At 37.5% G+C, this 16,194-nt stretch overlaps 1 protein-coding gene across 6 annotated transcripts in view; it reads left to right on the top strand.

Moving 5' to 3' along the window:
• pax2a (paired box 2a) overlaps positions 1-13,872 on the top strand; it is a 101,148-nt gene extending 87,276 nt beyond the window's left edge. For 4 of the 6 annotated variants that reach the window (XM_061938505.2, XM_061938356.2, XM_061938277.2 and 1 more), the window contains 4 exons: positions 2,081-2,290; positions 8,795-8,896; positions 12,647-12,733; positions 12,827-13,872. In XM_061938505.2, coding sequence (XP_061794489.1) covers positions 2,081-2,290; positions 8,795-8,896; positions 12,647-12,733; positions 12,827-12,903 — 476 coding nt within the window. In that variant the 3' untranslated portion in view covers positions 12,904-13,872. The remainder of the gene's footprint in view (positions 1-2,080; positions 2,291-8,794; positions 8,897-12,646; positions 12,734-12,826) is intronic. The other 2 variants (XM_061938654.2, XM_061938579.2) reach the window with 1 other exon arrangement.
• Positions 13,873-16,194: the final 2,322 nt, after the last annotated feature.

The raw sequence follows: 16,194 nt of genomic DNA, 5'->3' as shown, positions 1-16,194 counted from the left end.
TAAGTATGTCCTGCGACCTTACGCTGTAGTGACTGGAATCTCTAGACATAAAAGAACACAAATAAGGGGGAATATATACAAAACACAACCATGCTATATTTTCACATTGTATTCATTTAATGTACTTATTTCACACAACTAACAATCAAATGTATGATTTACTAGGTTTTGCTTTTTTTTTTCTGGGGAAAAACAAAAGCGCTCCCAAAATACTTTGTGACATAACCGAATAAATCGTACGTTTGATCGTTTCCCTGACCACCTGAGGGCACCACAGACTGTGGATGCTTTTAAAAAAAGGCTTAAAAACCCTTCTTTTTAAAAAAGCCTTTTTTTTTAGATATATGCATACCGTATTTTTCGGAGTATAAGTCTCTCCGGAGTATAAATCGCAATGGCCGAAAATGCATAATAAAGAAGGAAAAACATATATAAGTCGCATTTTTTGGGGAAATTGATTTGATAAAACCCAACACCAAGAATACGCATTCGAAAGGCAATTTTAAATAAATAAAGAATAGTGAACAACAGGCTGAACAAGTGTACGTTATATGAGGCATAAATAACCAACTGAGAACGTGCCTGGTATGTTAACGTAACATATTATGGTAAGAGTCATTCAAATAACTATAACATATAGAACATGCTATACGTTTACCAAACAATCTGTCACTCCTAATCGCCATACTTGCCAACCCTCCCGGATTTTCCGGGAGACTCCCGAAATTCAACGCCTCTCCCGAAAACCTCCCGGTACAAATTTTCTCCCGAAAATCTCCCGAAATTCAGGCGGACTCAGGTCCTCAGCGTACCTGCCCAATCACGTTATAACTGTAGAATGATGGAGGGCGAGTTCTTGGTTTCTTTTGTGGGTTTATTGTTAGGCAGTTTCATTAACGTCCTCCCAGCGCGGCAACAACAAACAACAACAGCAGTCACGTTTTTGTATACCGTAAAGCAGTTCGTCTGCCGTAAATAGCAATGTTGTGACACTCTTAAACAGGACAATACTGCCATCTAGTGCATTTGATGAAAGCACTTTTGTGCGTGCCACACAGCAATGCATCATCAGAGAGGGTGTTCAGCATGGTTCGAAAAATAGTGACAGAGAATAGAACAAGGATGGACAATTCAACCCTTAACTCAACAATGAGTAGATGAGTGTTATGTGTGTGTATATGTGCAAATAAATGAACACTGAAATTCAAGTATTTATTTTATTTTTATATATATATATATATATATATATATATATATATATATATATATATATATATATATATATATATATATATATATATATATATATATATATATATATATATATATATATATATATGTATATATATATGTATATATATATATATATATATATATATATATATATAGCTAGAATTCAAGTCAAGTCAGGTATTTCTTATACATATATATATATATATATATATATATATATATATATATATATATATATATATATATATATATATATATATGAAATACTTGACTTGGTGAATTCTAGCCACGCCCCCAACCACGCCCACCCCCACCTCCCGAAATTGGAGGTCTCAAGGTTGGCAAGTATGCTAATCGCTAAATCCAATGAAATTTTATACGTCTAGTCTCTTACGTGAATGAGCTAAATAATATTATTTGATATTTGACGGTAATGTGTTAATCATTTCACACATAAGTCGCTCCCGAGTATATAAACTATGAAAAAAACTGCGACTTATAGTCCGAAATATACGGTACTAGTTCTAGCTATTTGGCTGTTCTAGTTTTTATTTGTATTTATTTTTTATTATATATATATATACATATACATATACATCTATTTATATATATATATATATGTATATATATATATATATATATATTTATTTATTTATTTTTAATACACTGTAGCACTTTGAGGTTGTTTACTCAATGTAAAGTGCTTTTTACAAATAAAATCTATTATTATTATTATTATTGTTTAATGGTTTGTAGTGGGAAACATGTACAATACATATATATATATATATATATATATACACGTCACATCTGGAAAATGGCTTGCCTTGTCTCTCCACCCCAGCAGACTCTCACCCATCCTATCCACCCTCCATGTGCGTAAAGCGGGAGCCCCATGAGGCGTCCTTTGCCCCCGTCACCCCCTCCTCTGTCGGGGACTGGGCTCTAGCTGACATCTTGTCCCACCCGTCGAGCCTCTCTGTAGACGCCTCCACTCCAGGCCACACTGCCCACGGCCCTTGCTACAGCCACTATGCCGGCCAGCAATTTATAGCAGGTACCGCTTTTTACGTCCGGGCCCCGTATAACCCCATCCAATTTGCACTAAATTTTAATAACTAACCCATTGGAGATTTATCTGTCGTCCAAAGGAGGCGCATGCAAGAGACTCGATTCTCCTCTGCTTTTTTTTTTTTGTTAACGCACAAGCAAAGCCGCATCCCGCTCATTAACACTAACAACTCTCTCCCCTCCGCTCACCCCGCTTTTCTCCCGCCGTGACCTCTCCTGCTTGTCTCCGGGGTTAACAATGGGCCTTCTTGCCTCGTGACAGGCCCCGAGTCTGAGGGGGCGACAGGAGGCCAAATTGGGGAGGAGGATGCGTAAGAGGCATAGGGCTAGCTTTGGACCTGTAGCCCCCTGTCCTGGGTGCCCCTTCATCAAGCCAGACCTGCTGCTGTCACATTTAATTACGGGGCTGAATGTGGAGCGGAGATCAGAGAGCGCTCTCGGTGGCCTGCTGTCAAGTTTTAAAGCCGCTTTAGAACGCCGGCTTATTAACGTCGTTGATGAGAACGTGTCATCGTTTTGAAAAAAAAAAAAGTTCTTCAAATGCCTCGGGATAGACTGACGATCTGTCTAACGCAGGGGTCGGCAACCCGCGGTTCTTGAGCCACAAGCGGCCATAGTGGTTCCATGGAGCTTTTTCAAAAATGTATGAAAATGGAAAAAGATGATGTCTTTTATATATTTGCATGGGCCTGCTGCATTGCCAGCGCCCATTCACATGCTGCAAGCAGCCCATGTTATTATTGCTCATACTTCAACTTTTATTATGGGCCTGCTGCAAAGCAAGCAGCCCATATTATTATTGCTCATAATTCAGCTTATAATATGGGCCTGCTGCAATGCAAGCAGCCCATGTTATTATTGCTCATATTTCTACTTTTGTTATGGGTCCGCTGCAATACAAGCAGCCCATATTATTATTGCTCATACTTCAGCTTGTATTATGGGCCTGCTGCAATGCAAGCAGCCCATTTTATTATTGCTCACATTTCAACTTGTATTATGGGCCTGCTGCAATGCAAGCAGCCCGTATTATTATTGCTCGTACGTCAGCTTTTATTATGGGTCCGCTGCAATGCAAGCAGCCCATGTTATTATTGCTCATACTTCTGCTTTTATTTTGGGCCTGCTGCAATGCAAGCAGCTCATATTATTATTGCTCATACGTCAGCTTTTATTATGGGCCTGCTGCAATGCAAGCAGCCCATGTTATTATTGCTCATACGTCAGCTTTTATTACGGGCCTGCTGCAATGCAAGCAGCCCATATTATTATTGCTCATATTTCAGCTTTTACTATGGGCCTGCTGCAATGCAAGCAGCCCATATTATTATTGCTCATACTTCAGCTGTTATTATGGGCCTGTTGCAATGCACGCAGTCCATATTATTATTGCTCAAACTTCAGCTTTTACTATGGGCCTGCTGCAATGCAAGCAGCCCATATTATTATTGCTCATACTTCAGCTTTTATAATGGGCCTGCTGCAATGCAAGCAGACCATATTAGTATTGCTCATACTTCTACTTTTATTATGGGCCTGCTACAATGCAAGCAGCCCATATTATTATTGCTCATACTTCAGCTTTTATTATGGGCCTGCAGCAATGCACGCGGTCCATATTATTATTGCTCATACTTCAGCTTTTATCATGGGCCTGCTGCAATGCAAGCAGACCATATTATTATTGCTCAGACTTCAACTTTTATTATGCGCCTGCTGCAATGCAAGCAGCTCATATTACTATTGCTCATACTTCAGCTTTTATTATGGGCCTGCTGCAATGCACGCAGCCCATATTATTATTGCTCATACTTCAGCTTATAATATGGGCCTGCTGCAATGCAAGCAGCTCATATTATTATTCCTCATACTTCAGCTTTTATTATGGGCCTGCTGCAATGCACGCAGCCCATATTATTATTGCTCATATTTCAGCTTTTATTATGGGCCTGCTGCAATGCAAGCAGCCCATATTATTATTGCTCATACTTCAGCTTGTATTATGGGCCTGCTGCAATGCAAGCAACCCATATTATTATTGCTCAAACTTCAGCTTTTACTATGGGCCTGCTGCAATGCAAGCAGCCCATATTATTATTGCTCATACTTCAGCTTTTATAATGGGCCTGCTGCAATGCAAGCAGACCATATTAGTATTGCTCATACTTCTACTTTTATTATGGGCCTGCTACAATGCAAGCAGCCCATATTATTATTGCTCATACTTCAGCTTTTATTATGGGCCTGCAGCAATGCACGCGGTCCATATTATTATTGCTCATACTTCAGCTTTTATTATGGGCCTGCTGCAATGCAAGCAGACCATATTATTATTGCTCAGACTTCAACTTTTATTATGGGCCTGCTGCAATGCAAGCAGCTCATATTACTATTGCTCATACTTCAGCTTTTATTATGGGCCTGCTGCAATGCACGCAGCCCATATTATTATTGCTCATACTTCAGCTTATAATATGGGCCTGCTGCAATGCAAGCAGCTCATATTATTATTCCTCATACTTCAGCTTTTATTATGGGCCTGCTGCAATGCACGCAGCCCATATTATTATTGCTCATACTTCAGCTTTTATTATGGGCCTGCTGCAATGCAAGCAGCCCATATTATTATTGCTCATACTTCAGCTTGTATTATGGGCCTGCTGCAATGCAAGCAACCCATATTATTATTGCTCATACTTCAGCTTTTATTATGGGCCTGCTGCAATGCAAGCAGCCCATATTATTATTTCTCATACGTCAGCTTTTATTATGGGTCCGCTGCAATGCAAGCAGCCCATATTATTATTGCTCATACTTCAGCTTTCATTATGGGTCTGCTGCAATGCAAGCAGTCCATATTATTATTGCTCATACTTCAGCTTTTATTATGGGCCTGCTGCAATGCAAGCAGCCCATGTTATTATTGCTCATACTTCTGCTTTTATTTTGGGCCTGCTGCAATGCAAGCAGCCATATTATTATTGTTCATACTTCTACTTTTATTATGGGCCTGCTGAAATGCAAGCAGCTTATCTTATTATTGCTCATACTTCAGCTTTTAATATGGGCCTGCTGAAATGCAAGCAGCCCATGTTATTATTGCTCATACTTCTGCTTGTATTATGGGCCTGCTGCAATGCAAGCAGCCCATGTTATTATTGCTCATACTTCAACTTTCATTATGGGCCTGCTGCAATGCAAGCAGCCCATATTATTATTGCTCATACTTCAGCTTTTATTATGGGCCTGCTGCAATGCAAGCAGCCCATGTTATTATTGTTCATATTTCTGCTTGTATTATCAGCCTACTGCAATGCAAGCAGCCCATATTATTATTGCTCATATTTCAGCTTTTATTATGGGCCTGCTGCAATGCAAGCAGACCATATTATTATTGCTCATACTTCAACTTTTATTATGGGCCTGCTGCAATGCAAGCAGCTCATATTACTATTGCTCATACTTCAGCTTTTATTATGGGCCTGCTGCAATGCAAGCAGACCATATTATTATCGCTCATACTTCAGCTTTTATTATGGGCCTGCTGCAATGCAAGCAGCCCATATTATTATTGCTCATACTGCAGCTTTTATTATGGGCCCGCTGCAATACACGCAGCCCATATTATTTTTGCTCATACTTCAGCTTTTATAATGGGCCTGCTGCAATGCAAGCAGCCCATATTATTATTGTTCATACTTCTACTTTTATTATGGGCCTGCTGAAATGCAAGCAGCCCATATTATTATTGGTCATACCTCAAACTTTATTATTCTTGTTCCGCACGATTCTCTTACGCTTAATACGAGACGAACCGGCCAACGAACCCCCACATATGTTATACCGTCGGAAAGGTCTCACTTGCGCCTACGGCGGTTCTTTAAATTGAGAACATTTTGTGTTACCATGACGACGCTATTCACGAATAAACGAAAAAAATGGGCCAATTGAATGGGTACACTCATTTTAATAGACGATTAATCTGAGACAAACGTCAAAAAGACAAGATTCCCTCCTCTTGTAGCTATGCCATCCTTTCACGTAGCTCGGTGCTTAATGACTCGTTTTGTTCATACATTTGTTTACTTTAACCCTGACTAAAAGTTTTGACGTCCAATTTTTGGTTTTGGCTTGCTAACATGCTAACATTAGCATGCTAACTTTTTGCGCTACTTTTGCAACCGTTTACACCAGAGTTATAACTTGCTATGTGACATTTGTTACCTGTTAGCATGCAAACGATAGCATGCTGTCAAGCTTACTACACGTTTTTCATTTCATTTTAAACTTTTTTTCTCTATTTACGCAGCCACACACCTTTGAGTCATATAACTTGGTATATGAAACATGCTAACTGTTATCATGCTAAAGTTTTTACACATGCTAAATGTTAGCATTTTAATGTGCAAATGCTAACGTTTTAGGCTAGCTGTGTAGCTCATTTTGTACTGTTACACCTAAAACTCTCGGATTTCGACACTCGGCACCATCTAAAAAGTACGGTGGCTTCCTGGGAACCCCGGCGAGATGTCCAAGGCACAGATAGCAGGCCCATCAAAATTTCCGCGGAAATGTTCTAGTTATTCTTGTTCTGCACGTTTCTCTTACGCTTAATACGAGACAAACCGGCCAACGAACCCCCACATATGTTATACCGTCGGAAAGGTCTTGGTAAGGGCAAGTACTTCAAGTGGGGTACATTTTGTGTTACCATGGCAACGCTTTTCCGAAAACGAATCACTATGGGCCCATTGAATAGGTACTCATCTTTATAATGGCGAATATTTCCATACACCTTAGAGTCATATAACTTGGTATGTGACACAAGCTAACTTTTATCATGCTCACGTTAGCTTTCTAGCATGCTAACATTAGCGTGCCAACTTTTTGAGTTACTTTTGCTACTGTTTAGCCCAGAGTCATATAACTTGGTATCTGACACTAGTTAACTGTTAGCATGCAAACGATAGCATGCGAGCAAGCTAACTTAGGTTTGCTAACTTTTAAATCTATTTTTACAATATTTGTTCTATTTCCGCAGCTGTACACCTTTGAGTCGTATAACTTGGTATATGAGATATGCTGACTGTTATCATGCTATCGTTAGCACACATGCTAAGTGTTAGCATTTTTTTGTAAACATGATTGCCCTGTGGCTCATTTTGTACGGTTACACATAAAACTCACGGATTCAGACACTCGACACCATCTAATAAGTACGGCGGCTTACGGCGACCCCCGGCCAGAGGTCCAGGACACAGATAGCAGGCACATCAAAATTTCCGCGGAAACGTTATAGTTTGTTTCAATGTGGTTTCTGTAGGAGGACAAACACAACACAAATATTTCTAATTGTTAGAAATCCCACTGTTTATATGAAACATGCTTCACTGATGAGAGTATTTGGCAAGTGCCGTTTTGTCCTACTATGTTTGCGGTCCTTGAACTCACCATAGTTTGTTTACATGTACAACGTTCTCCGACGCTGTCAAAGAAAGACGGATTTTATGCCACTCCTTCTTTGTCTGATTTTGTCCACCAAACTTTGTATGCTGTGCGTGAATGCACAAATGTGAGCTTTGTTTTTGTTATTGACTTATTGAAGTGCTAAACAGGCATATTTGGTCACTGCATGACTGCAAGCTAATCGATGCTAACATGCTATTTAGGCTAGCTGTATGTACATATTGCATCATTATGCCTCGTTTGTAGGTATATTTGAGCTCATTTAATTTCCTTCATTTATGTCCTCTGTCTATTTAATTTAAATTTGCATGTCTCATGACATATTATCTGTATGTAATATTGGCTGAATTTCTAATAGTTGTTTCTGTGCCGTTATAGACTAATGTTTTGCAATGTTGTAAAAATGTGAAGAATACATTTTACATTTCAACACTTCTGTCAACGGAGAATTGCGTCAGCCTGCGACACATAGTCATTTTGATAGTAGGCTATTATAGCTAATATAGACACTTACATCATGTGTTGCATTTATCATAACGCTTATACAAACGTATAAGGCTTTACATTTTTCTGTGGCTCCAGACACTCGTTTAACATTTTGGGTTGCCAACCCCTGGTCTAATGCATTAAAATACAATTACTTCCTTGAGTGGGCCATAACCTTTTACAGCTCGATTTTTTTTATTTTTCTTATTATCTAATTCTATTGCTGGTGTTTTTTTATATACAGTAAGAGAAATGAACCTTCTGCAAAATTGCTGTATCAGAGACAGAAAACCTAGTCATTACTGGCGGAAGTATTTCACACAGAACCCAACAAAGGAACTTTCACATGACTCGGCTTGCAAAAATTAAACGCTATAACGCTTATTAGACAGCAGTATTGGGTCTGTTATACCCCTGACACTACCACCAGAGCCGGAATATTGTGTGAAAGGGACTAATATCCCAGCAAAAAAATTATATTACCTAGAAATCTGTCATTCTATCATTGAGAAATGTTCCCTTCTGTGTATCTGCACAGGTCGAGATATGGCCAGCACCACCTTACCGGGCTACCCGCCTCATGTACCCCCCACGGGACAAGGCAGCTACCCCACATCCACACTCGCTGGAATGGTTCCAGGTGAGTGATTACTGTGTATGGGTATTGTTTACAATATAACCGATACTGGTACCCGATCGGCACATTAAAAAAAGTGTCGGGGCTTAAACTGTGCCTTTTAAAAAAAGGCTTAAGATACGCCTTTTTAATCAGGCTTTTTACTAAACAATTATTTATTAATTTTGTTGTTGTTGTTGTTTTCTATTTTAACCATTAATATTTCTTCTATTATTCTCACAATGTTATGTTTTTATTAACATATTTATGTAATATTTATATTATTCATATTTAAATTTTTACATATATGTTATCATATATATATACATATACATATGCGTATATAGGTATATATACATGTATATATATATATATGTATATATATATATATATATATATATATATATATATATATATATATATACACGTTACTGTGCCAATAGCAGCCCTAAAGTACAACACCACTTGTGCCGCAGACCTAGGCTAAACTATATATATATATATATATATATATGTATATATATATATATATATATATATATATATATATATATATATATATATATCCATCCATTTTCTACCGCTTATTCCCTTTTGGGGTCGCGGGGGGCGCTGGAGCCTATCTCAGCTACAATCGGGCGGAAGGCGGGGTACACCCTGGACAAGTCGCCACCTCATCGCAGGGCTATATATATATATATATATATATATATATATATATTTTTTTTTTTTTTTTTTTTTATTTTTTTTTTTTTTATAAATGTTTTTATCATATTTGACAGGTTTTACAATATACAATAGAACAGTAGTCACATGTTCCCCTTTTTTTCCCACCCACTTCCAAGAACAGCAACCCAACACATACCCCATACACACATAACCCCCCCCCCCCCCCCCCCCCCCCCGCCCCCCCGCCCCCAGGTCTTACATACAGTAAGTTAAAGGTACAGTCACAAATGGAAAATAACTAGTACCTAGGCTAATATATATATATATATATATATATATATATATATATATATATATATATATATATATATATATATATATATATATATATATATATATATATATATATATATATATATAAATATATATATATGTATATGTATATATATATACGTATAATTATATATATATATATATATATATATATAAATATATATATATATATACATATATATATATATATATATATATATATATATATATATATATATATATATATATAGGCTAGCCTAGGTCTGCGGTCGACTTGTGTTGCAGACCTCGGCTAACCTATATATACATATATATATGCGTATATTTATATATATGTATATATATATATATATATATATATATATATATATATATAAACGGATATATATATATTTATATATATATATATATACATATACATATATATATATATATATATATATATACATATATAAATATACATATATATATATATATATATATATATATATATATATATAAAAATATATATATATCCGTTTATATATATATATATATATATATATATATATATATATGCATATATATATATATATATATATATATATGTGTATATATACGCATATATATATGTATATATAGGTTAGCCGAGGTCTGCAACACAAGTCGACCGCAGACCTAGGCTAGCCTATATATATATATATATATATATATATATATATATATATATATATATATATATATATATATATATATATATATACATTATATATATATATATACATATATTTATATATATATAAATATGTATATATATATATATATATATATATATATATATATATATATATATATATATATATATATATATAAATATACGTATATATATATATATATATATATATATATATATATATATATATATATATATATATATATATATATATATATGTATATATAGGTTAGCCTAGGTCTGCGGCACAAGTGGTGTTGTACTTTAGGGCTGCTATTGGCACGGTAATGTAGTTTAAAAAGAGTGTCAGACTGTGTGCTTCTGTCGGGACGTTACATTACTTACAAGATGGTAAATGCACACCAAGCACAGCCAAGTACTTTTTGCATGCGGCTGAGACTGCACTTATTTCGCACCGAAATCAGGCACTTCTTTTTTTCGCTCTGGTCACTACCGTTTACGTTGGCATCGGTTCCAATATGCAACCAGGTTTTTGTGCCCATAACACATCTTTAATTGTATTTTTAATACAACATATTCTTCTAAAGAACAAGGAGAGGTCGAGCCTTGTTACGCACGGTTGTTGTCGTGACAAAAAAGACCTCCGAACATGTTCACTAAAGCGCGACTGGACGCGAAAATCAAGGCGAGCTTGTTATGTCTGTGTTAGATTGCGGTTTGCGTCTGCGGACGAGGACATTAGACGAACTCAATAGGCGATCACCACAATCAGTGGCCATGAGATAGGACAGTTCCTCTCAGTTACACTCCAGCTCCCAGCGCTCATTACCCTCGCCGTGTCCACACGCCGCACTCTCACCAGCCCCTGTCGATAAACACCGCGTTTGCTCCTCTCTTCGCCTCCCCGGACACCCGGGGCTGCAGAGCGTATCTCTTTCCCCTCTACTTAACCTGCAGTTCAGGTTCACAGCGAACAGTTAAGGGTCAAAACACAGAGGCGTGGAGGGGCCTGTAAATATTTAAATCACTATCTCTCCCAGGGATGAGGTCTGGTTACACGACAAGCGGGGCGGATGTTGTACACGACATTGGGTGTAGATCGCCGCTTCGAACAAGTGAAAACAGAACTCCCTTGTTTGCTTACTTCAAAGTCTAATCTGCATATTGCTGCGTATCAGAGTGAGATTCCGGGTGTAGGTCGAATACCGAAGACTATACAAATGGGACACATTACCTCCCTGCTTGGCACTCAGCATCAAGGGTTGGAATTGGGGGTTAAATCACCAAAAATGATTCCCGAGCGTGATCAAGGGTGATGGGTCAAATGCAGAGAATAATTTCGCCACACCTAGTGTGTGTGTGGCAATCATTGGTACTTTAACTTTAACTTTAACATGCCATTAGTTCAATTAATTTCAAAGACTGCAGAAAAAAAATATTTCCCCTGCCATATGCCACGGTTTCTCAAATAGGAGAGCCTCAGAGGCAAGGGACTTGCAGTATTAGAGTCTTTTTTCATTCTTGAACAATACACAAGCCTCCAGCTAGGTGGCAACAGGCTCACCCGGGAAATATGACCAAAGTATACCTACCAGTGGCGGGTGGTGCGTTTCGCATAATAAATGAAGGAAAAAAACATATATAAGTCGCACTGGAGTATAAGTCGCATTTTTTGGGGAAATTGATTTGATAAAAGCCAACACCAAGAATAGACATTTAAAAGAAAATTTAAAATAAATAAAGAATAGTGAACAACAGTCTGAATAAGTGTACGTTATATGAGGCATAAATAACCAACTGAGAAGGTGCCTGGTATGTTAACGTAACATATTATGGTAAGAGTCATTCAAATAACTATAACATATAGAACATGCTATACGTTTACCAAACAATCTGTCACTCCTAATCGCTAAATCCCATGAAATCTTATACGTCTAGTCTCTTACGTGAATGAGATAAATAATATTATTTGATATTTTACGGTAATGTGTTAATCATTTCACACATAAGTCGCTCCTGAGTATAAGTCGCACCCCCGGCCAAATTATGAAAAAAACTGTGACTGTGAAATTTGTCATCATTTTAATCATGTTTGCGTCTTCTGATTTATCGTTCTCCAGGAGGGGACTTTTCTGGAAACCCTTATTCTCATCCACAATACACCACTTATAACGAAGCATGGCGGTTCAGCAATCCAGCATTACTAAGTAAGTGGCTCTTGACGTGCAGTTCATAAACAGTGAGTGGTGTTTGAACATGAACGTGGTTTTCCAACGGCTCGTTCTTCTGTTAACTTCCAGGTTCCCCTTATTATTATAGTGCCGCGTCCCGTGGCTCCGCACCTTCCGCCGCTGCCGCTGCCTACGACCGCCACTAGTTACCATGGAGACCGGCTCAACCTGCAAGGCCAGGGCTTCGGCCTCCGTATCGTCCCTGTCTGAGGAAAACACTTGAGGTCAAAGGGAATTGCGAGGAGGGATTTCCAAAAAGAAGAAAAAAAAGCCACCGGGGTCACGCGCTTCACCTTAGCGGAAGGATGGCACAGTCGATGCCGATGCACCGAGCGCAGCTTCACACTTTTGGACCATCAGAGGCACACAGCCGTCACACCCTCACCATTTCCACACGCCTGAACATTTCCAGAATGACTTTGAAGAGATTATATAAATATATATATTATGAAATATACACTGAAAAAGAGTGAAGATTCCATGCAGAAAAAACATGTTGTGGGCTTTTTTTTTTTTTTGCCTCTTTGTTGCTGTTGTTCTTTTTACACATGCACCCTCACATTCCTTTGCATTACAAACCGCAGTTTTGTTTTCTGCTCGCAAAATAAATAGGAACCCGGCAGGCAAAAGACATTGAAACAGCATTGAGAACTTGTTGAATTAAGGTCCTGACGTCGAGCAACTCAAACATAACGTTGAAACAACATGCTTTTTGACGACGTTTAATCAATGTTGGGTTCTGACTTTGGTTTGACCATTGAAATTTGGTCATTTCCCAACCAATATTCCACAACACAAATACAATGTTGAAACAACATGCTTTTTGACGACGTTTAATCAATGTTGGGTTCTGACTTTGGTTTGACCATTGAAATTTGGTCATTTCCCAACCAATATTCCACAACACAAATACAATGTTGAAACAACATGCTTTTTGACAACGTTTAATCAATGTTGGGTCCTGACTTTGGTTTGACCATTGAATTTTGGTCATTTCCTAACCAATATTCTACAACACAAATACAACATTGAAACAACATGCTTTTTGGCGACGTTTCTTCAATGTCGGGTTGTGACGTTGATTTGACCATTGAATTTTGGTCATTTCCCAACCAATATTCCACAGCACAAATACAACATTGAAGCAGCATGCTTTTTGATTACGTTTAATCAATGTTGGGTTCTGACGTTGATTTGACCATTGAATTTTGGTCATTTCCTAACTAATATTCTACAACACAAATACAACATTGAAACAACATGCTTTTTGGCGACGTTTCTTCAATGTCGGGTTGTGACGTTGATTTGACCATTGAATTTTGGTCATTTCCCAACCAATATTCCACAGCACAAATACAACATTGAAGCAGCATGCTTTTTGATTACGTTTAATCAATGTTGGGTTCTGACGTTGATTTGACCATTGAAATTTGGTCATTTCCCAACCAATGTTCCACAACACAAATACAATGTTGAAACAACATGTTTTTTGACGATGTCAGGTTGTGGCGTTGATTTGACCATTGAAATTTGGTCATTTCCCAACCGATATTCCACAACACAAATACAACGTTGAAACAACATGCTTTTTGACAACGTTTAATCAATGTTGGGTTATGCCGTTGGTTTGACCATTGAAATTTGGTCATTTCCCAACCAATATTCCACAACACAAATACAACGTTGAAACAACATGCTTTTTGACGATGTTTCTTCAATGTCAGAATGTGACGTTGATTTGACCATTGAAATTTGGTCATTTCCCAACCGATGTTCCACAACACAAATACAATGTTGAAACAACATGCTTTTTTGACGATGCCAGGTTGTGGCGTTGATTTGACCACTAAATGTTGGTAATTTCCCAAACAATTTTTTACAACACAACACAACGTTGAAACAACATGCTTCTTGATGACATTTCTTCAATGTCAGGTTGTGGCGTTGATTTGACCGTTGAATTTTGGTAATTTCCCAACCAATTTTCACAAACACAACGTTGAAACAACATGCTTTTTGACAACGTTTAATCAATGTTGGGTTCTGACGTTGGTTTGACCATTGAATTTTGGTAATTTCCCAACCAATATTCTACAACACAAATACAACGTTGAAACAACATGCTTTTTGACAACGTTTAATCAATGTTGGGTCCTGACTTTGGTTTGACCATTGAATTTTGGTCATTTCCTAACCAATATTCTACAACACAAATACAACGTTGAAACAACATGCTTTTTGACGACGTTTCTTCAATGTCGGGTTGTGACGTTGATTTTACCATTGAATTTTGGTCATTTCCCAACCAATATTCCACAGCACAAATACAACGTTAAAGCAGCATGCTTTTTGATTACGTTTAATCAATGTTGGGTTCTGACGTTGATTTGACCATTGAAATTTGGTCATTTCCCAACCGATATTCCACAACACAAATACAACGTTGAAACAACATGCTTTTTGGCGATGTCAGGTTGTGGCGTTGATTTGACCATTGAATTTTGGTAATTTCCCAACCAATTTTCTACAACACAAACACAACGTTGAAACAACATGCTTTTTGACAACGTTTAATCAATGTTGGATTCTGACGTTCGTTTAACCATTGAATTTTGGTCATTTCCTAACTAATATTCTACAACACAAATACAACGTTGGAACAACATGCTTTTTGACGACGTTTCATCAATGTTGGGTTCTGACGTTGATTTGCCCATTGAAATTTGGTCATTTCCCAACCAATATTCTACAACACAAATACAACGTTGAAACAGCATGTTTTTTGGCGATGTCAGGTTGTGGCGTTGATTTGACCATTGAATTTTGGTAATTTCCCAACCAATATTCTGCAACACAAATACAACATTGAAACAACATGCTTTTTGGCGACGTTTCTTCAATGTCGGGTTGTGACGTTGATTTTACCATTGAATTTTGGTCATTTCCCGACCAATATTCCACAGCACAAATACAACGTTGAAGCAACATGCTTTTTGATTACGTTTAATCAATGTTGGGTTCTGACGTTGATTTGACCATTGAAATTTGGTCATTTCCCAACCGATATTCCACAACACAAATACAACGTTGAAACAACATGCTTTTTGACGATGTCAGGTTGTGGCGTTGATTTGACCATTGAATTTTGGTCATTTCCCAACCAATATTCCACAACTCAAACATAACGTTGAAACAACATGCTTTTTGACGACGTTTCTTCAATGACAGGTTGTGACGTTTATTTCACCATTGAATTTTGGTCATTTCCCAACCAACGACGTGGATCCAACATTGGACATCAACATTGTCTCAATTTACAGATTAACACTGTTTTGCAACGTTGTCTCAACGTCAGTTTTAAAAGACGTATAATCAACGTCGTATCAATGTCTCGTGCTTGCTGGGAAGGGGCCCTTTGAGATTAATTAACACCCCCC

This window comes from Nerophis lumbriciformis, linkage group LG02, assembly GCF_033978685.3.
Source record: "Nerophis lumbriciformis linkage group LG02, RoL_Nlum_v2.1, whole genome shotgun sequence".
NCBI lineage: Eukaryota > Metazoa > Chordata > Actinopteri > Syngnathiformes > Syngnathidae > Nerophis > Nerophis lumbriciformis.
The sequence above is the reverse complement of the archived record's forward strand: the minus strand, read 5'-3'. Positions and strand labels throughout refer to the sequence as shown.